At 33.5% G+C, this 22,651-nt stretch overlaps 2 protein-coding genes across 2 annotated transcripts; one reads left to right on the top strand and one right to left on the bottom strand.

Annotated features, from left to right (window-relative positions):
- The first annotated feature begins 454 nt into the window (after positions 1–454).
- LOC145632191 (protein trichome birefringence-like 1) lies at positions 455–4,702 on the top strand. Its single transcript, XM_081684502.1, has 5 exons — positions 455–1,576; positions 2,278–2,470; positions 2,562–2,755; positions 2,840–2,998; positions 3,831–4,702. The coding sequence occupies exons 1-5, from the start codon at positions 564–566 to the stop codon at positions 4,183–4,185; spliced, it is 1,914 nt and encodes a 637-aa protein (XP_081540628.1). The 5' UTR covers positions 455–563; the 3' UTR covers positions 4,186–4,702.
- Positions 4,703–7,800: 3,098 nt separating this feature from the next.
- On the bottom strand, positions 7,801–8,718 carry LOC145633058 (uncharacterized). Its single transcript, XM_081685360.1, has one exon. It carries the CDS (start codon positions 8,716–8,718, stop codon positions 7,801–7,803), a length of 918 nt encoding a protein of 305 aa, XP_081541486.1.
- Positions 8,719–22,651: the final 13,933 nt, after the last annotated feature.

Below are 22,651 nucleotides of genomic sequence, written 5' to 3'. Positions count from 1 at the left end.
CAACAACGAACTATTTCTCATTCTCTTCTTCGGACGTCAGGTAAGAGGTTTTATGATAGGATGCTTGTAGGTTGCAGGGTGGATGATGTGGGCTCAAAGCGACGTCTAGCTTCGTCTTTGCCTCTTAATCTAGAGTCCAGCAAGTTAGCTCGTGTGAAGCGCACTCACATTGGTCCTTCCTGGGATTTTGTTAGTTAATGTTGTTTTAGTCGTCTTGTTTGTTTTGTTGTATTGTTGTTTTATTTATAAGATCCTCTTGTAAATAATATAAAAAAAAAATTTTAAAAAAAAATTTAAAAAAAAAAAAAAATCAGGGTTCTTAATAAGATCAAGAAACCCGACAAAGTGAACGGGATCCAACTCATTTATTATAAGAGTTGAGTTATGTGTTTTAAGCCAATTAACTCAAGTGTTTAAGACTGTGTGTTGACACTCGTCTTCATAGTCCACTAATTATACTCTCCCATCCATAAACCCCTTTCACTTTTCTCTCTCCTCTTCTCTTTCTTCCCCAACTCTCTCTTCTCTCCTCCAAATACAGTTAAGCAACAAACCCTTCAACAATGGCTGAATCCACAAAATACCAATTAGTCCCAAACAATAACAACATTACTACAGATTTTAAAGGCTATTTCTCTCTTTTCAAAACCAGAAAAACCTCTCCTTTTGTTTATGGAGTTATCTTTGTTTTCATTGCTTTCACTGTTTTCTTAGCCTTTTCTCCTTCTTCAACCAATACTTCTTCTTCTACTTGGTTTTTCAATTATTTTACTCTTAATTCTACTTCTCCTCCTAATTTTACTGATCAATCTCCCAGATCTGATTTCCCCTCTAATTTTTCTACTGAAATTAATTCTTCTAGATCTCAAAATTTTGATTCATTTCAATCACCCTTTTCAAATTTTACAGATAATTTGACAGATACCCAACTTCCTCCTGATAAAGTTCAAAACTTTAATCCTAATTATACTGATATTATTCCCCAAATTACCCCAAATTTGCCTCAAATCCCCCTAGAAATCTCTCCAATTTTACCAAAACAAGATGAAAACATAAACCCCACTAATAATACTGATTACCCAGAAAAGCAAACTAATCAGAGTAGTGTAATTCTTCCTCAAATCTCACCAAAAATTTCCCCTGTTTCTGAAAAACAGAGTAATCAGAGTACTAGTGTTGTAGCATCTCCCCCTCAAATCCCTCCAATTACACCGAATTCGAGTATCGAAACGATAACGAATTCGACGAGTGCGAAAGGAAGTGGGGAAGAAGGGAAAGATTTCCCAACTTCATTGCCAAAGAAAGAGGACAATAATAGTAACAACAGCAGTCACAGTGAAAACGGTGTCGTTTCAGGGGAAGTTCAAAAACAGGGGAATGAAAAGAAGAGTTTGGTTGCATCATTGATTGGTTGTGATTTGTATGATGGTGGATGGATTAGAGATGAATCATACCCGCTTTATAAACCCGGATCATGTAAACTAATTGATGAACAATTTAATTGTTTTCTGAATGGTAGACCTGATAATGATTATCAAAAGCTTAAATGGAAACCTAAAGGTTGCACATTGCCTAGGTAATTTTTTTTTTTTTTTTTTTTTCTCAATCATTTAATTTAATTTAATGCCTTTTTATTTTGGTACATTTCTAAGTAGATTAATTACTACTTTACCTTTTTTGCTTCATATGATATGATTTTATTTGGTATAACATTGAATAAGTTTTTTCCATAAATGTTTTGAATGTGTGATATGACTACATGAGTATATTCTTTATCAAATTTGGGGTTTTGGTTTCAGTTTCAGATTTAATTTAAAATATTGATGCTAGATCATAAATTGAGGTTAATGGGGAATAGGGGTTTTTTTTGGCAGTTTTGGATCGATTTGATTTTTCTTGAATTTTAAGTTAATGTATATGAATTCATCAGTAATTATGATTTTGGAGACTTGAATTTTTGTGCAACAGATTATGAGGGAAAATCTCATTGTTGGCATATATTTTGATTGATATATTAGAGCTTTTGTACATCTTGCTCCTGAAAATTCGATCTAAAATTTAGACTTTTGACTAATAATGTTAAAAATTCAATTTATTTTGACTGAAGTTCAATAGTCTATTGATTTTCATGTAATTTCAATTTGAATTGTGGACATGTTTGTTTGGATTGAGTTTAGTAAACTTGCTCAAGTATTCAAACTACTTACCATATCTTTCTTTTTCAACTGAAGTTACTTGTTCGCCGACGCTTAATTTGGATGAATATATTTTCTACAGATTGGATGGAAGGAAAATGTTGAAATTATTGAGGGGAAAGCGACTAGTTTTTGTTGGAGATTCGCTGAATCGAAATATGTGGGAATCCTTGGTTTGCATCCTTAAGAACTCGGCTAAAAATCCAAAGAACGTTTATGAAGCTTCTGGCAGGCATTACTTTCGGAATGAAGCTTCTTATACTTTTGTATTCAAAGTAAGCTTTGTACCTTCGATTTTAGTTATTCTCTATGTTTTGAGTTTTATGATTGTTGAACTAATTCGGCTTACTTTTGGTGCTTGAGTAGGATTATAATTGTACCGTGGAGTTCTTTGTAGCTCCTTTCTTAGTCCAAGAATGGGAAGTCAAAGACAAGAATGGAACAACCAAGGAAACTCTTCGACTTGATCTCGTGGTTAATGACTCCAAACACTTTAAGAGTGCCGACATTGTAATTTTTAATACCGGGCATTGGTGGACGCATGAGAAGACATCAAAGGGGTACCTATAATTGCTCTTTGTCTCATCATAATTATATATTGTCCCTTTTCACTTGAGGTTAAATGTGTTTGATTTTGAATGCAGGGAAGATTATTACCAAGAAGGCAGCAACGTCTACAAGCAATTGGATGTTCAGGAGGCGTTTCGAAAAGCTATAACAACTTGGGGTCGATGGGTCGACAACAATGTTGATCCTCAAAAGACGCATGTCTTCTTTCGCGGCTATTCCAGTACACATTTCAGGTCTGTTTGAACCCACATTCACAGTATGCAATGTACTCTTGCTCTTGTATTTGATGGTATTGCAGCTCATTTTATTCATGATGGTAATGTTTGACAGAAAAATTGGCAAGCATTTACCCCTTTCTATTACTATGGATTGTGTGCATTTTCGAGTTAGGCCATTTGTATATTCATAGAACATGTTACGGAGTATATTATGATCATAGGTATACTATAGTAGACGCTTACAACACATACATGTTAGTCAAATGAAGAGAAACCAATAGGCATACCCCTAGGTCAAATTCTTATGAGTTGAAACTTAGGCAATCAAAAGTGTCTAAACTTAATGATTAATTAAAAGGGTTACCTCTTGATTGGGTTTTGCCTCATTTAGGTCTTGTAATCAGCAACTAAAAAGAAAAAAATTAATAGTCTCACCTTAATTACCATGACTTACTAGTGAAAATTTACTTACGCATGCGTTGTTCTCTGCAACTAATAAAAATCAGTTTTTATTGACATAACCAATTTTGATGAATTTTGTAATAACTAATAAGTGAGTTATGATGTCAGATTCTGCTAGAAAAGTCCTATTCAGAAATCAGTGTAAATCTGTATTAAAATTAGTCCATTTGAGTAGGTGAAGTGAACAAGCTAATATTTTAATTATAGCTCATTCACGAAGTTTGGAACCTTAGTTTGATATAATTCATATGAATTTTATGACAAATTCTCTAATGGTATATCAATGTCACATCTTATCAATGTATTTTAGATACGATTTTTTTTTTCCCATGTAGAACTTGAAAAGCAAAAGCTAACCAATTATGTTTCCTCTTTCTGATTGCAGAGGTGGGCAATGGAATTCTGGGGGGCAATGTGACAGCGAGACCGAACCCATTACAAATGACACTTACCTAGAGAAATACCCATGGAAAATGAAAGTTTTTGAGACGGTAATGAGGGGCATGAAAACCCCTATATCATACCTAAATATCACGAAATTGACAGATTACAGGAAGGATGCACACCCATCAGTCTACCGGAAGCAACGCCTCTCCACAGAAGAGAAGAAAACACCATTGAAATTTCAAGACTGCAGTCATTGGTGTCTTCCGGGAGTTCCCGACTCATGGAACGAGCTTCTTTATGCTGAAATGGTAAGAAGGCGATACCAAGAACAACAACAAAAAAACAAAACGTAAGCCAGTTCAACACAGACCTGCCTACGTTTTTGTTCGCCCAGTCGCCATGATTAAGTTGCACGAACGTTAAATCCAAGAGTTTTGCCTGTGATTATTTCCAATTCAGGTAAATACTTTCATTTTTTAATCCTGTTTTAATAGATAAATTATTTATGAAATACAAAGATGAGAGAAGTAAATAGGTCCCCTTGTACTACTAGCTCTTTGTTAGGGAAATTGCTATATTCACCCTCAAAAACATCATTTACACTCAGCTCGGTAAAATTCACAACCTAGTGTTTGCGCTAGGTGGAGTGTAAGAAGTGATTTTGGGAGTGGACATAGAAATTCCCTTTATGAAAGTATTTGGCCAATTTGTGTCGGTGATTTAAAAGATGCAGTTGGCAATTTTGGTGACGTTGACAAATCGTGTAATTTATTGTTATCTCCAAAAGCATAGAATATACGTATGTACATTATGATTGCTTTAGTTTGTTCATCATTAATAAAGTGTTTCAAGTGTAGCATTTTTACTTCATTCTCTTCAGTATTGGCAATTTTCTATTATATACCCGAGTATACTGTATTTAGGCTGTAGGCTTATTTATAGCCGTTTCTGCATTTATGAGGATTCTACATAAGCATAAGAGCAAAAGACAAGTAAATTTCTATTATATACCCGAGTGTACTGTATTTAGGCTTTAGGCTTATTTATAGCCGTTTCCGTATATACGAGGATTCTACATAAGCATAAGAGCAAAAGGCAGTTGATTCTCGCTTGCTTGTGGCTGACATCGTGAAAATTGAATTCTGTTGCCTCAACTTGTGTAAATTATGATAGATTGGCAAAAGAATGTTATGGGCAGGCAACATGTGATGTAAGGTTTTTGGAATTTGGCTTTAATCATGTTGTAAAGATAGTTCAAGGCATTTATTACTAAGTTTAGACTGATATGTGCAAATATGTACTGTGTTTCAACATGATTGTGATTTTTTTCTTCTTTGTTTTGACTTTTGCCTTTATTTTTTGGTATATTTCAAGTTGATTGGCGCAATCAATCACTCTCTATTAAATTTGATTCTTCCACTTAAAATTTTGTTTATATTTTGTCGGCATAAAATATGTGAAGATACACATGGTCCCTACATTCAATACCATTAGAAATTTGACACATCATAAAAAAGGGAAGAAAACTAAGAGTCAAATATAAATTAAATTCAAATGGAACTTGGATCCATAATTTTAAGTAATAAAAACATGACAAATTGTGGTTTTATGTAGGGACCACCTACAATAATTGTATGTTTAGCCTTTACGGCATAAAATGCATAGACCAAACAAAAGGGAAATCAGTGGTAGACCATGAGCTAAAATTCTGTACAAAATTCCACCATTTACGTTATTTATATTTTTTAAAACTATATCAATATTGATTTCCCTTGTCTAAAATTCTACTGGTATATATTTTGTTTATATAAGGAAAATGATAAATATACCTCTAAGCTCCTAAGGGTTATGTATAAGAAGCTAAAAAGAAAATATGAAGGATAAATTAACATTAATAATAATGATCTTTGCGTGATTTTGTTATGAATTTAACTTAATTTCATTTTAAGAATTATATTTAATATTTATATATAGCCTTAACGGCTATATATATCATTACCCTTGTATTATTACTAATAACTTGAAATATCTGTATAAAATCTTTACTCCCTTTGTATTTTAATATGGAGTAAGTGTTAAACTTTGATCATCATATAGTTTTATAAGATTTGATTGACTTCATCATATAGTTTTATAAGATTTGATTGACTTAAATAAAATAAAAGGTAAGTAGGGTAGTTTCAGTATTAAAAAATTGTAAAAGAAATAAAGTGGGGTAAATTGTTTATTGAAAAGTAATGAGCATAAGAGGAAATAATTTTATTTTTTTTTTAAATTAGTAGCAATGGGTTCGAATGAGGACCCTAAAAGGAGAAATATATAATATTAAAATGTAAGTTTTTCAACAAAAAAAGAAAGTGTAACACTTATTAAAACACGGCCACATCTGACAAATGTAACACTTAGGCCCTGTTTGATTCACCTTAATTTTGCTGAAATGAAATTATTTTTACTGAACTGAACTTATTTTTACTGAACTGAACTTAATTTTACTGAACTGAAATTATTTTTACTGAACTTAAATTATTTTTACTGATTTTCTATTATAATTCTTCTTTAATAAAACTGAATTTTACTGAACTGAAATTATTTTTACTGAACTGAAATTAATTTTACTGAACTGAACTTATTTTTACTGAACTGAAATTATTTTTACTTAATATTATTTTTTTAAGGTGAATCAAACAGGGTCATACTGTATTTTTTTTAGGAGGGATTAAATAGAATCTTAGCAAGTCCTAAGAACCTATTCAAGATGGGCACACCGACAGCAGAATGGATCGAGTTATTCGAGTAAACATCCTGGAAACACCTTAAAATGTGACAAAAAAAGCAAGCATGGCCACCAAATTTAAATGCACATCATGTGATTATGTGGGAGATTACGGAGTACCATTTTTAATTTTGTTTATTTATTGGCTTAGTATGTGGGTTAAGAGTTGAGACTTAAGACTTGTGTACTTTACTAACGAACTACTCCGTACTATTATAAAATGTGAACGTCTAAGTACATATTGCCTAAAAGAAAACGTACATAAGAGTTAGAGCACATATAAGAGCATCCTCACTAGTGAGCAAAAAAAATTCTCCTCATTCTCTCTCTACCCACTTTCTCTCTCTTCCCAACTAAATTTGCTCATGAGCATTTTTAGTGAGCAAAATTTATCCCACTAGTGAGCAAAAAAAAAAATGCTCATCAATCTCTCTCCTACTTTTTCACATACCCCACCAATATCTCTCTCTCTTACACATCACCCTATTAATATTTATTATGTTTTGGTTAAATGAATATTTATGGGTACTAATTACAATTATACTTTTATTTAATTTAATACAATTATTAAATTTTCATTCATAATATTGAAATTTAATCGCTAATTAATTATAAATGTAATACAACATAAAATTTAATTAGCGTACGAATACATTTAATACTACAAACCAATAACGAACCTAGATTTTAAACGTACAATTAATACTCTATTAAATTGTAATCTTACGACAAATTTATTTTTTTTACTCATTAATAGAACCATATTTTTGCCAAATGTGTTCCACTAAATCCGCTTTTAATTGAACATGAGTGTCTCTATCACGTAGTGACATTCTTCTGTGGACGTACGTGTCGAAATCAACGTTTGGCGGTCGGCCAACATTGAATTCAAAAGGCTCGTTGTTGTTAACTGTAGCACTTGTAGTGGGTCTTGTAATTTGCGGGCGATCTTGTTCATAGTACCTTCTTAAAACTTCGGCCCGAGCATAGTTGTGTCGTTCATCTTCGACAATCATGTTGTGCATAATGATACAAGCTTTCATTATGTCACACAATATGTCTTCGTTAAACGCAAGGGAGGGTTGTCGTAGAACGGCAAACCTAGCCTGTAAAACCCCAAAAGCCCGTTCAACGTCCTTCCGAGCTGCAGCTTGTTTATCAGCAAATAATTTATCCTTTTGAAGTTGTGGAAGTGTTATACCTGAATAAAAGTAGCCCATTTTGGGTAAATGCCATCTGCTAAGTAATAGTCCAAGTTGTACTCATGGTCGTTCACGGTGAAATGAATTGGAGGTGCCCGACCATGAAGAACATCATCAAAGACCGGAGATCGGTAAAGGACATTAAGATCATTACAAGATCCCGGGATCCCAAAGAATGCATGCCAAATCCATAAATCTTGATCTGCAACGGCCTCCAGAATGAGGGTTGCATTTTTATTACGGCCTGCGTATTGCGCTTTCCAAGCCATAGGACAATTCTTCCACTCCCAATGCATGCAGTCAATGCTAACTATCATACTGGGAAAACCTCGCATTTCATTTTGATGCAAGATTCTCCTTAAATCTTCGTCGGTGGGACTTCTGAGATATTCAGCTTCAAAATGTGTAATAACCCCTTGACAAAAATGTTGCAAAGCCAATCTGGAGGTAGTTTCGCCAATGCGCAGATACTCATCCACCGCATCTGGACAGGTACCGTACGCCAACATTCTAATCGCAGCGGTGCATTTCTGCAACGGTGATAAACCAAGCCTTCCAGCTACATTCCTACGCTGCTGGAAGAATTGATCCCCCTCAACCACCTTGTTCATAATCCTACAAAACAAAGGTCGTTGCATTCGAAATCTACGCCGGAATTGTTTGTCGCTATAAACTGGATTACTTGCAAAGTAATCATTAAATAATTGAACATGCCCCTTTTCCCTATCTCTTCTATCTGTATCCCCTCTACGCTCTGGAACACATTCAACATCGGATACGGGTTGGGGTTGTGTTTGGTTGTTATACAACAAAGTTGGTAGATGGGTTGTGACAAATTCGTCAACTAAATGATCAAATTCAACGTATTGATCAGAATCAGACGAGCTGGAGGTTGAGCTAATGGAAAACATTGTGTTTGCTGGTTACTTGAGTGTTTGGAATATTTTTTGAGGAGTTTGATTATATTTGCGTAAGATGGTATCACTATCATTTATAAGCATGAAAACTCAATGACAAGTCCAAAATATGAATGACAATTCCATGACTGATGAAACATGATTGACAATTCAATGAGTGATGAAACATGATTGACAATTCAATGACACTTAAGATAGTAAGACAGAGAAGAATCCTTTTTTTTTTTTTTTTGAGGAAGACAGAAAAGAATCTTGACTATTCAAAATACAATTATACAACTGACATGGAAGACATATTATAACTCAATGTCTAATAAGACAAGGGACATGAATACAACTCATAAAAATTAAACTAATTAAAGATTAACTAAGTAAAGAAAGCTAACCTCAAAATAGTACTAATTAAAATTGAACAAAATAAAGAACAACTAATTAAAAATAAACTCATTAAGGAAATACAGTCAATTTCTACCGTAGACTAATTGAAGTAATTCGTCCTTGTGGGCCTCTTCAGCTGGAGTGAGTGGTGTTGTCCTTGCTAAAAGTGATTGAAGCATATCAAAATTCATCTTCTTCTCTGCTAATTCAACTTGTTTTTGCTTCCTCTTCTCCTTTTCTCGATCAAGTTCCAACCGTTGTTGTCGTAAATTCACCTCCCTTTCTCTAACCTCAGTACACGCCTTTATCTGCTCACTAATGCTCAATATTGCACTTTCGGAAGCAACTGCTTTGCCCTTACGCTTAGCCTTCGTTTTTTTGACACCGTCTGGTCGTGGTAATCCTCCGGACATAAATCCATCAGTACGGATTTCATTCTCACTCTCCCCCCTAGACCTTTTCCCACTTCCACTGCTATCTTCCTCATCATCGGCACCGCAACCCTTTCTTTCCTCTTTTGACAGACCCCATCTTAGTTTAGTCCTCCACTTCGGATCTTTATTAACCATTTCCACTCCATGTGGAAATGCAAAATTATGTTGTGGATTAGAGGAGATATAAAACAACTTGGAGGCGTGTTTAATTCGATCGGCTTCGTTGTAACCACTTCCGCTTTCAGGGAGTTTGCCCGCCTCGTCATAGCAATTAGTCCACTGTAGCAAATCAGCTGCCATTCTTCTCCAATGTGTCTCCAAACTCTTCATAGGTCTTGGCGGGAGAATATGCGGTTTCTCAGCTTGTAGTGTACAGTAAGCTGCATGAACTTTTCGCCATAGTTCGGATGCCTTTTGGCTCGTACCACGAAGCGCATCATCACTTAGTTCTAGGTAGAACCCAATTAGAGCTTCATCCTCAGCAACCGACCAAATGCGACTCGCTTTGGCAAGTGGTTGATTGGCCGGAATCCTTGAAGGTGGTGGAGGGTACTGTGGTGTCTCCGGAACAGCTTCTTCTTGGCTGACATCGTACTCAGAGTTGCTCCCTTCGGTAACGGGAGGAGTTTGTTGCTCAAAAAAAGTGTTTTCATTGTTGGGAATTTGTGGAGGTGTTGGTTGATGAACGGAATTTTGAGAAGAAGGGTTGCCTAATCTTTCTAGGAATAATTGAAAATTTGGACTACTAATGAAATCATCACCTAAATCAGAAAAATGTTGAGCAAGTTGATTGTAATTAGGGTTGTTTGGATCCATTATATTGTATAATAAATTAAAAACAACAATATATACTTAAGAGGCACACCTAAATTAAAATAAAATAACGTTAATAACGTTTTAAATAATTTCTGAGTGGTACAAAAAGTAATTAAATAATTTTTTTTTTTTGTTGAGAAAAAAAGTAGTTATACTAAAAAATAAAGAGTATTAGAGAATGAAAATTTAATCTAACTAAACTTGGGAGTAAAAATAATAAAGAGTTTTTTGGATTTTTTAAACTTAAAAAAAATATTGCTACTTAAAATATCATTAATAACGTTTTGAAAAAATATTAAAGTACTAAAAACAGTAATTAAAAAAAAATAATAAACCAAAAAAAAAAAAAAAACCTTTCTCAACTTTATATTAGAAATTATAACATAAATCTCACTAGAAATGGGATTAAGTGTAATATTTAGTGTTTTTGTGATTTTTGAAATTATACCAAAATATGTCAAAATGGATCTCTATTTGTAGAGCAAAAAAAAATATAACCGTTGGTGAATTTTTTTTTTTTTTTAATAATTATAAAACGGCCAAATTACCGTTTTAATTTAATTACCGTTGCTAAACGGTTGAATTTTTTGATTGGAGGAACAAGCTGACAGGGACGCGTGTCAGCTTCCCATTCGCTGGACTGACGCGCCCCTGTCAGCAGTTGCATTTAAATTTTTTTTGCTTGGCTGCCATCAAAACGCGTCGCTTTGGGGGTCATTTCTTCAGACCAAACCCCAAAACTCGTCGTTTTGAGGGTGTCAAAAGCAAAAAAAAAAAGCCGGTTAGTACTATTGCTGGGCCCCACCATTTCACTATTCACTTTCATTTTTGCTCATAGGATGAGCAAATTTCATTATGCTCATGAGCATATTTTGATTTGCTCATTGGTGGGGAAGCAAATATTGCAATTTTGCTCATCAATTTTGCTCATGAGCAAAATTCTCCTCACTGATGGGAATGCTCTAAGGAACTTGTAATAAGCTTTTATCAATTCTCTTTGAAATAATGGTGACATTTTGACATTTTTTTTATTAAGGTTGTACATACTTCTTTAATCATTAATATCTTAATTATCTTCTTAGAATTAAATACTCACAAAACTAGAATGAGACGTAATTGTAGATGTTATATGAGTCAGCTTACTTTATCACGTGTCAATGTACTTGGTAACCCCATGAAGTGGTGAATTTGACATAATAACGATTAGAAACAAGGGATAAAGGGCTTGTTCTGATTTACTGAGCTGTAATGAACTGAACTGATTGGAGCTGAAATGAATTGAATTAGACTGATTAAAGCTGAACTAAACAAAACTGAATTGTTTATGAGAAAAGGAAATTAGAAACTGAATTGATTGGAGCTGAACTGAACTGAACTGAATTGAAATTAAGGTGAAGAGAACAGGCCTAAAATAGGGAGCCCCCTCACAAGTCTCTTATAGAACTTGTTAACCACTCATAGATCAATAAAGACAACCATGAACAAGAAAAGGTAAAGTCAACAACGATTTGATCCATTTAAGTTACACCATATTCTTAATCCATGAGACTGCTAGTTCCATACAATCACGAGCATCAAGGGGGATTTGAGTTTGCTCATGCAGAAATGAATCATGAAGACAATTTCGTTTACATGGGCCTATACTTGGTTCTTATTGCGACATAATTTCTCCCTTTTTTATCACAATGTTGGGGATTTTACGTTTGTCAATGCATATTTTATAACTTAAATATCTTAAGGGACTGTTCCAATTTACTGAAAACAACTGAGCTGAACTGATTGGGGCTAAACTGAATTAAATATAGCTTAAATGAACTGTTTATGAGAGAAGGAAATTAGGAATTAAACTGAACAGATTGGAGCTGAACTGATTGGAGCTGAACTGATTGGAGCTGAACTGAACTAAACTGAAAGTAAGCTGAATAGAACAAGCCCTAAGTTGTATTCTAGTAAAAATTATTTTTTTTTAAAAAAAAAAATGATACTAAGGGCTTGTTCTCTTCAGTTTAGTTCAATTCAGTTCAGCTACAATAAGTTCATTTTAATTCAGTTCATTTCAATTCTTATCTTAATTTCCTTCTCTCATAAAATATTCAGTTCAGCTCAGTTTAGTCAATCAGAACAAACCCTAAGAAAGTATATTTTTAGACGAATTTAACAAGATCACACATAACTATATTTTTCCAACATGTAAATCACAAAAGATGATAAAGAAACAAAGAGAGTATATAATTTTGTTGAAGAATAGAGCTTTCAAGTATCACCACATGTAAGTGTCTTACATTGGTTGAAGAAGAGAAAGTTAATCAATTTATAAGCCTAAAGAGCTACTTTTCCTATTGTCATATGATTTTGAGATAGAAACTCCTATAGACTTGTAAAGTTGACTCTCTCTCTTAGTTGCGGGTGCGGCCTACACCCGTATTTTAAAAAATTTAGTGTTTTAGGTTTAGAGTACTAGTGGCTCTGATACCATGGCAAATTTGAGAGAATAATTTTTGTGTGTTGCATTAGCTTATGCACAATATATTTATACACCCTAAGAGAAGAGATTAGACCTCATAAATTAGCCCATTAGCTAAATACAATTCTAAGTACAATATTAGGGCTTAAAAAATTTTGTTATTTAGAAAGACATGCAAAATAACAATAATTTAATTTGTTTCAAACTAGATTATGCTAAGTTGTTTTAAACTAGACATGCAAACAATAATTTATTAATTTGTTTTAAATAATAAAAGCATGCATACCAATAACTTAATTTTAAAAGCAACATTGACTTAGCAATATACAAGAAATTATAAAAAATCCTAAACATGATACTAGACCATGTTAATAAAAAGCTTAATCAGGTTACTAATAAGATTAATATACGCCTAAGATTAATATAAACTTAAATATGATATTAGCAAGGATCTTACATGTAAACTAATTAAACAAGGATTGCAAAACCTTGCAATTACATTATAAAGGAATCATGAGTAAACTTCAATAAATTAATCAAATAAAGTTTAAGGATTAATCACCCTCAGAAATTACATCTTTCACGTTGTATTCTAAAGATAGATGGAACTTCGAGTATCGTATATGGATGACTTGAAATGCTCGAGGGAGGAATTGTAAACGATTAAGAACAGTAAGTGCTCGATATCGTGCTCGTATGAAAGAGAGAATCAATGTCCAGAGCTCAGAAAATACTCGGGTACATGTAGACTTGAATTTGAGAAACGATAGAAATTTTTGAAGTGATGTGTGACACTCGGGGAAAGCGACATGGTTCAGTTTAGTGATGTGTGACACATATCACTACAGGGGGGCCAAGTCACGTAAGAAAATAGAATCTAAATTGGTTTGCGGCTAAAATATGGAATTTTTTGGGATAAAATTTCGGAGGAATACGAGTCTAATTGGAATTGATAGACTGAAAGTGCAGCGTGACACACTACAATAATGTGTGGCGCATTGTCATGATGCGAGTCACAAATCACAATGTGTGACGCACAATTTAAGGCATGTCAAGAATGACAATATGTGTCGCGCATCACTCTAATATTTCACAACAAATTTAATTTGGGTTGTTAATCGATTTTTGATGAATTTATGTCTGTTGGAACTCTGGATTAGTTAAAATTTGGTCCATTATTGGACTCCAATAATAATCCAATTGAGCTTGAATTAAAATGGGATAAAATAAATATTTGGCTAAAGGAATAAAGGCTAAATAATAATAATAATAATATAAAAAAAGGGGGGGGGGGGGGGGCTGAAATATAAAAGTAAATGGACTAGAATAGGGAAATTGGCTGGGCTATAAAAAAAATCTTAAGTAATACTTCAACCCAATACGCAACCCACATCAAATAGCAATCAATAACCTATACTAAAGGCGAATCTTAAATGACATATGTTATTATGTGGTTAAAAAAATTCCCGCCTATTTTTCTTTCCAAATTTCTATTTTTTATTATAATATTGTTACTAAATCTTATTGTATCTTAGATTATTATTTTTATGGAAGATTCTAATAATACCTTTTTTATTTAATAAATAAATCAAGATATGTACATGGTATTTCATTAGCTATTAAAACAAATCTACCTTTTTTATATTAAAACAAATCTAAATTTGGAAAAAATAAAATTCAAAAGAAAGGAAAATGTATAAACTAATATCACTTTAATAAATAAAATTTTTATACAAACAAATTCTTATAAAGTAAATGTCAATATAAATTAAAAAATGCGAGACATACTTATGTGTCAATTGGATTCATTAAAGTTTAATCATAATAGTCATTGAATTAAGTAAAAAAATAAATTTGTATTACCCGTGCATGCACGGGATCTAAACTAGTGATATACTAATATGATATGTATTTCAATCATTTTGATTTGGAGATACACATTTTTTTGCCTTTATGATAATATTTGGATGTTAGTATAAGTGGTATATATATTCAATATATTTCTATAAACTTTGCCAAGTAAGGTAAAGTGTAACTATTATTTAAAGATAAAGTGGTATATTAAATGAATTTTTGGTTAGTTAATCCATTAGAAGATTTCTTGTATATTTCGCTTGTTTCCTCCATTAAAGTGAAGAAAATCTATGGAAGGAATCCCCACTTGTATAGTATGTGTAGTGACCAAACCATGTAAATCCTTGTATGTTTTCATTGACTTGTTTATTTCAACTCTTATTTATTTCTCACAGGGTGAAGTCGTATCCCCTAATAAAAAGTAAATACCTAAGTCCTCAAACTAAAGTTGATAGGGAAGTAGGGTCGAACTACACAGGGAAACAAGTCTTTTTACTCCTAATTAATTATTATAATCTAAATTATCTAAGTAACCAATATTTTTGGGAATAAATTCTATACTACGAAGAATAAGTTTAAAGAGAAAAACAATAATAAGAAGGCCTAAGGTCACAGGTTCACCAATAATTAATATTCCGGGATAAAACATAATAACTAATAATCAACATTGCACAAATAACATGATCAACAGGCTCTCGCAATTTATTAATCAACATAGATCTAACAGGCTCTCGCAATTTACTAGATCTATGTTCCTATTAAAAATAGCCTTTAATATTAAATTAACATCTGCTCGATTCATCAATTCAATATTGCTAAACATTCACAATCAAATTACATCTGCTCGATTCATGATCTAATTGCAAAGAATTAAAACAAGTCAATAAGAAATTATCATGCAATATCAATAATCAATAATAACAAATTGTCCCTTCATATTAATTATGGATCCCCATAAACCCTAGAATTAAACTACTCAGACATAATCATAACTAAACTAATCAAATAAATAAAACAAAACATAATCAATGAAGTAAATGAAATAGCTGAAATTAAAGGAGAAGAAATTGTTACCAAAGGAAATCTGGATTAATGGAAGTAATTAAGAACAAAAGTTGAGAGAGAATTTAAGAGAGAGAAATATCCTAAGTAGAGAGAGAAAATCTAAAAAAGAAGGTAATCCAAAATTTCGTACATAATTCGTACTAAAACATTCCTCAAAACAAAAATTAAAACTAATCTAATCAGGTCTAAGAAAAACACGCGCCCGATCGGGCTAGAGGCCGTCCGATCGGGCGCGCCTTTTTCCTTGCGCCTCTTCTCAGCAGCAACGCCCGATCGAGCTAGATGCTCGCACGATCGGGCGCGCCTTAGGCCACGCACCAACATTGCACGCCGCGCCCGATCGTGCCCTTGCTTCTCTTCGAGGCTTGGACTTCGATTGGGCTTGATTCCTCGGCCCAATCCGGATTTCCTCTTCGGGTCTTGAATACTCGGTCCAAATACCTCGGTATCCCGATTACCGAGCCCTTAATCACCGGCTCAATGATTCTAACCGGCCTTGGGCTTCAAAGATGGTCGTGCTCTTCTAATTCTCGTAGTCGCTCTATGAAAAACCCGAAAAAATGCTCCAAAGGTGCAATGCCCTACAAAACTCAACAAAGACTACGAAAACACTAGAAAACATCAATTAGTAATAAAAGTGGCTCGAAAGAGCCAAAAACACTACTAATTATGACCAAGGGACGGGGGTAAATTACTATATAAAATGGACATATCAATTTCATTGACCATTGTTCCACACAAATCAATATCAACAATGTCTACTTTGTCATAACAATAATCACACCTAATGAAAATTTTTAAAATTTACCAATATAATTTAAGTTTTTATTTGAAACTACCTGAAATTAAAACATATTAAATTTGAATTTCATTAAAATTTATTTTTCCTATCAAAACTTGTCGTGAGACATTTCAGCTACGTTGGTAAACCTTTGTAAGCAATCTCCCATTCGTTGAAAGTAAAACTTTGTAAAAATGTACCAATAACATTTTATATATTTTTTTAATTAAACAAATTTATATATTTTTAAACCTCTTTAGAATTTTCACTTTCCTTGCATTTTGATGTCTACCAAACAGACACTTCATGACTTAATTTAACCAAATTCAACATACACATAAAATTTTAGTTAAATTCTTGAGAGTTACACACTTACACCTAAAACCAAGTTCACTCTATTCCCCTGTGCTATTATCCGTTATAGCTCTCTCTACACCCCAAATAGCCATGAAACCCAAGACAAAGTTTGAGTGAAAGTGACATAACTAGCATATTCTTGGTTGCATGCTGTGCGGCTATAATAGTTGCAACAGCCTTAAAACACAACTATATAGTATGAAATGCAACCCAACTTGTTTTTCTTCATATTTTAGCTTACGTTCTTCCTGTGTTCTTTCCTTTCTTAAATTTTTTGTATCTTTTTTCATCTTCTCCCTCTTCACTTTTTAATTTTAACCAAAATTTTATCAAAATTTTGAGTATAGTTTTGATCAAAAAAAATTTCTCTTTTGTTTTTCCTCTTTCGTTCTTCAATTTCTCTCTCTTATGTTTTCTTTAGTTTTCTCTTTTGTTTCACTTTTTTTGATTGATTTTGTTGCTTACTATGGAATTAGTTGTTATTCCCAAAGAGATCGTTAATGCAAGTTAGTGTTTTGTTTTGTTAATTTGTAACTATTATATTCAATTGTAATTGTATTTTGTTTAAAAACTATCCATTTGATCTATGTATGAATTTCGAGTTATTATGTAGTAATTTTGAAATGAATTTTGATTAATTTGATTAGGTTCGTGAACATGTCATTCATATGAGTTGAATTTACGTCCTTTATTATGAACATAATAAAATTGAAGGAATAATAAATAAAATGATTATGACACATACGCATTATAAGTATTAAAAATATGAACATATGCGATGAAAATATGCATTTTAAAAAATAAACATACGCATTCAAAAAATGAACATATGCATTGAGAATATGAATATATGCATTTCACAAAATGAACATACACATTCAAAATATGAAAATATGCATTGGTTCATTTTTTGAATGCATATGAACTTAACATATGCATTTCTGAAGGTTAACTGATGTACACGTTCTACACCATATTTTACCCTCATTTTATAGCTAGTTTCGTATGGTTTTTGAGCTCTACGGAGATACTTCTCGCTAATATTCTCTTCTCTAGTGTGGCTTGGTCTATTTAACTGATTTTGTAGGCACATGAAGATTTTCGGATAATTTGGACTTGTTTTGGATAGCCATGAGAGCTTATTAAGATGGAGAAGAATTTTTCCCGTGTCCGCCCTGGAGGGCAACATTGCCCTGGCAGCCAGGGCGAAGAAGGAAATAAAAGAAGTCACGAGAGAGGAAGTATGAAGAGTATGATCTCTATCCGCCCAGACCGGGTAGCATTGCCCTGGCAGACCGGGCGGACAAAAGTGCTGCATATGAAGGATTTTTTGAAGGCGTAAGGTCAATTTTGCTTCTCGCGCCCGACCGGGCAACCTTGCCCGGTCAGACCGGGCGGAGTGTCGAAGACCGCGTTTTCCTATTTTTTTCGGGTTTTCTTATATTAGGGGTTATAAATACCCATTGTAAACCCCAATTTAAAAAGGGAGTTATTATTTTCCAGCTTTTAAAAAAACATTCATTAGAACCCTAATATTCTCTCTAGATCTAGATTAAATTGCACTTTCAAATTTTGATCTTTGTTCATCAACAATGGGTACTTTTCTTCATTCAAGCAATTGGTATTTATCTTTATTTCTTCTTTTACTTTTAATTGCTTATTAATCATGTTTTCTTCATTGAATATTGTTTTTGCTTCTATTAATATGCGTGAGTATTTTCTTTATACCAAGATCTAGCGGAACTCGAATATGATTAATGCATGAATTAATTCTTTAAATTCTCTAATAATAATTGTAATTGATATGCTTAATTGATTATGTTATGTCAATACTAGATTAGGGACAATTGGTATTGTTATTAATCTTTTGTTTTAATCGCAACGAGAGTTGGGTTTTGACGGATTTGAATAAATCAATTAAGGGTTTGAAGTTCATCACGGGAGTAGTTGAATGGATGATTAGGAAGTCAGAGTAATGTGCTTAAGGTCTTTAATTTACATGATTCCACAAAAGTAGGCTTAATTGTGATTAGAGAAGCCATTGATATTTTGGGAGAGACCATTGGTATTATTCATGGATTACTTTTCCTCATTAATCAATTGAATTATATGTTAGTGGTAGAACGACTAATGCATTAATTGTATTCGTGGTGATGCTTGATCTTGGATGTTTTTAGCATTGATTTGTCATATTGTTTTGATTTAATTGTTTTAATTAGTTCTTTAGTTATTGTTGATCTTAAGTTTTGAAGATGACTCAAGGAACCTAAGCAAACCCATAGGGGCTTTAACTTTTGTCTATTAGCTTTGATGTATTGACAGGCTTTATATGCAACGAAGTTCTAGAGTTAGAATGGAGCATGGAACAAGTCTAAAGGATGAGCTATGGACAAGCATAGAAGACAATCAGAAGCCAAGTTCCTTGAGTGAGGAACTGAAGCTCCAGAGTCGAAGCTTCACTGTGTTCCAAGGAGTCTATTGTATCTTTATTATTTATTTTAGGCTTCTTGTATATATGTTAAGTACATTGTTAATTGATAGGATTTAAGTGGATTTAATTTCAGATTATAAAGATTTTATTTTTCCTTTCTTTAACAAAGATTTAATTTTATTTCGGAAAAATATCTTTTAAGTAAAAATATCTTATTTATTAAAAGATTTTCTGTTCTGATTTTATCCTAACATTTTGGAAAATCTGACTTGGTAAAACTATTTTTTAAAACGGCTTTTACTTGGTAAAGGAGGTTGAGAAAATATAGGAACCACTTCCTTACTGTGCGCTTCAGCTTGCTGCCCAAGCATCCACGAACTGCACTTCCTTATTTCATGGAAGTTGTGGTATAGTGGGAGCTAAGGAAAACGTAAGGTTTTAAACTGCTTTCCTCCTGTATAAATAGGATTAGTTTTCTGTTTTGAAAAGTACACTTGAGCATTACAATTCTTAGCTTTTCTAAAAGAGTAAAAAATCAACTTAAGTTCTTGAGTGTCTTTGTACTTAGCATCTTAGGAGTTTTATCTTGAGTTGTATTGGGGTAGAGTTTGGGTAAACTCTAGAGTGTGTAATTGCTTTGAGTGAAGCAAGGAGAAAGAGAGAGATTCGAGAGCTTAACTGATTGAGGGATCAGTTGAGGGGGAACTTAAGTTTGTTGAGGAACTTGAGTTTAGAGTCTTAATTTGTAATAGGTTGTTTGCCCTATTATTATTAAGAGTTGAGTTTAAAATCCCTTGTGGTCGTGGTTTTTCTTCTTGATTAGGGCCAAGAAGTTTTCCACGTAAAATCTCTCTTGCACTTTAAAGTTTTTGTTTAAGTTTCTTTAAGAATTCCGCAAAAATTACCCCAGTTCCTCCACAATACAATTCACCCCCCCTCTTGTATTGTTCATTCGAGTCAACAATTGGTATCAGAGCTAGTTCCTCGAAGAAATCAGGAAACCCTGACGAGTTAAGTTCCTGGAATCAAGATGAACAATCATGAGAAACTGGAAGAAGGTTACTCTACGCAGTGTCCTCCTATGTTCAATGGGAAATTCTACACCTATTGGAAGAACAGGATGGAGATTTTTATCAAAGCCGACAACTACCAGGTGTGGAGAGTGATCGAAGTTGGTGATTTCGAAATTACCAAAACTACTGGTGAAAATGAGGTAGTACCTAAACCCATGTCTGAATTTGATAAGGAAGATTTTGAGAAAATGGAAATTAATGCACTTGCCGTTAAATTACTTCATTGTGGTCTTGGACCCCATGAACACAACCGTGTTATGGGTTGTAAAAATGCTAAAGAAATTTGGGATTTACTTCAAGTTACTCATGAAGGAACTAACGAAGTAAAACGCTCTAAAATTGACTTGCTTATGTCAAAGTATGAACGGTTTGAAATGCAACCAAAAGAATCAATCCAGGAAATGTTAACTAGATTTACTAACATTATTAATGAGCTTGTTTCTCTTAGAAAGCAAATCCCTATTGATGAGCAGGTCAGAAAAGTTCTAAGAAGTCTCCCTCAAGATGAGAGATGGAGAGCCAAGGTAACAACCTTACAAGAAACAAAGGACTTCACAAAGTTCAATATTGAGTAACTAGCTGGTTCCCTCATGACTCATGAGTTGCACCTAGGAACAAGCAACAGTGAAGGAAACCGTGGAAAAGGCTTGGCTCTCAAAGCTGGAGATCAAGAAGACTCTGAAGTCGATGAAGAAGAGGCTGCTATGCTGGTGAGAAGGTTCAAAAGAATGTTCAACTGAAACAACAAGTCAAGGAACTTCACCAAGAAACCCTCTACTTCAAAAGCTGACTCAGGTTGTCACAAATGTGGATCTCTAGAACACTTTATTCGTGAGTGTCCACTTTGGGATACAGAGAAAGGTAAAGGGAAGGCAAAGGAACAAGTTAAGAGCAACTATAACAAAACTCCTTTCAACAAAACAGACATTAGGAAGGCTGTGATTGCTGCATGGGGAGATTCTGAAAGTGAGAATGAAGAGGAACAACCTGAAGAAGAAATAACTCATCTGTGTCTGATGGCCAAACGTGATGAAAAGGCTTACAATGATGAGCTTGCTAAAGAGGTATTCCTTGATCCAAATGTGCTTAAGACTTATACTAAAGATGCTCTCATTGATTTAGTGTTTGAATTGGAAGATGACTGGACTCACACTAGTATTCGTCTAGGTGAATGTTAAAGAGCTCTCAAAGTCTGCAAGGAACACAGTACGTGGATTGAGAATCAACGAACTGATGTTCAGAGTAAATTTTTTGAACTTTTTGACAAGAATCTTCTCTTAAAAGAAATGAATGAGAAACTCAAGTTTGAAAATATCATGGTTAATGTAGAACTGACTCAATCACTAGTAGAAAAATAGCATTAGGCACCCCCCATATGGCACCGGTTCAGGCCAAACCGGTGCCAAAAATCGGCCCAATATTGGGCGGGTTTTTAAACAAATGGAAAAGGCACCGGTTCAGCCCAAACCGGTGCCAATAATAAAAAGGGCACCGGTTTGAACCGGTGCCTTTACGAACCGGTTCATTTACATATTAAAAAAAAACCGCCCTTATATCTACCCCAAACCCTAAATATTTCATTCGGCCTCCTCTCCTCTTTCTCTCTCCTCCTCCTCCTCTTTCTCTCTCCTCTCCTCTCCTCTTTCACGTCGCCGTTCTCCTCTCCTCTCCTTCATTTATCTTTCTGGATCTCTTCCTCCTTTCTATCATCACTCGAAAACCACTAAAAAATTCGAAGACAACAACATGCAACACGGATTTTGAGGTTTTTCAATCGATTTTGAGGTTTTTCAATCGAATTTAATAGTTTGTTTTTCGATTTTGATTTTCTTAATTTCAAACTCTTCTTTCAATTGATTTTGATTTTTTTTTTCAGCGATTTCTCGGTTTTTTGTTACGTTTTTATTTTTTTTTTTTCTGGGTTTTTTATTTTTCTTTCGATTTCAATTTTTTTCCGAGTTCAACTATTTCGATTTCTGGGTGTTTTCGATTTGTGAATTTTTCTGGGTTAATTTTTTTGATTTCGTTTTTGTTTTTTTTTCTATTTCTGGGTTTTTTTTTTTCGATTTCGATTGTTTTTTTTTTATTTTGATTTGTTTTTCGATTTCTGGGTTAATGCATGCGTTTTTGGGTTTGTTGATTTTTTTTTACTTGATTTAGATCCGTTAAAGATGCAAGATTTGTTCTGGGTTTGTTTTGGGATTTTCTTTTTTAATTTTCGATTTAAATTCGAAATTTTTTTATTTTCTGAGTTTTTTTTTTATTTTTTTTTTC

The sequence above is a fragment of the Chenopodium album genome, chromosome 5 (genome assembly GCF_948465745.1).
Source record: "Chenopodium album chromosome 5, dcCheAlbu1.1, whole genome shotgun sequence".
Classification (NCBI taxonomy): domain Eukaryota; kingdom Viridiplantae; phylum Streptophyta; class Magnoliopsida; order Caryophyllales; family Amaranthaceae; genus Chenopodium; species Chenopodium album.
The sequence above is the reverse complement of the archived record's forward strand: the minus strand, read 5'-3'. Positions and strand labels throughout refer to the sequence as shown.

Excerpts from the sequence above, each read along its gene's own strand:
- LOC145632191 (XM_081684502.1), top strand. The coding sequence starts at position 564 with ATGGCTGAATCCACAAAATACCAATTAGTCCCAAACAATAACAACATT. Across the intron at positions 2,471-2,561 it reads CTTATACTTTTGTATTCAAA|GATTATAATTGTACCGTGGA; the intron begins GTAAGCTTTGTA and ends GTGCTTGAGTAG. Across the intron at positions 2,999-3,830 it reads TATTCCAGTACACATTTCAG|AGGTGGGCAATGGAATTCTG; the intron begins GTCTGTTTGAAC and ends TTCTGATTGCAG.
- LOC145633058 (XM_081685360.1), bottom strand. The coding sequence starts at position 8,718 with ATGTTTTCCATTAGCTCAACCTCCAGCTCGTCTGATTCTGATCAATAC.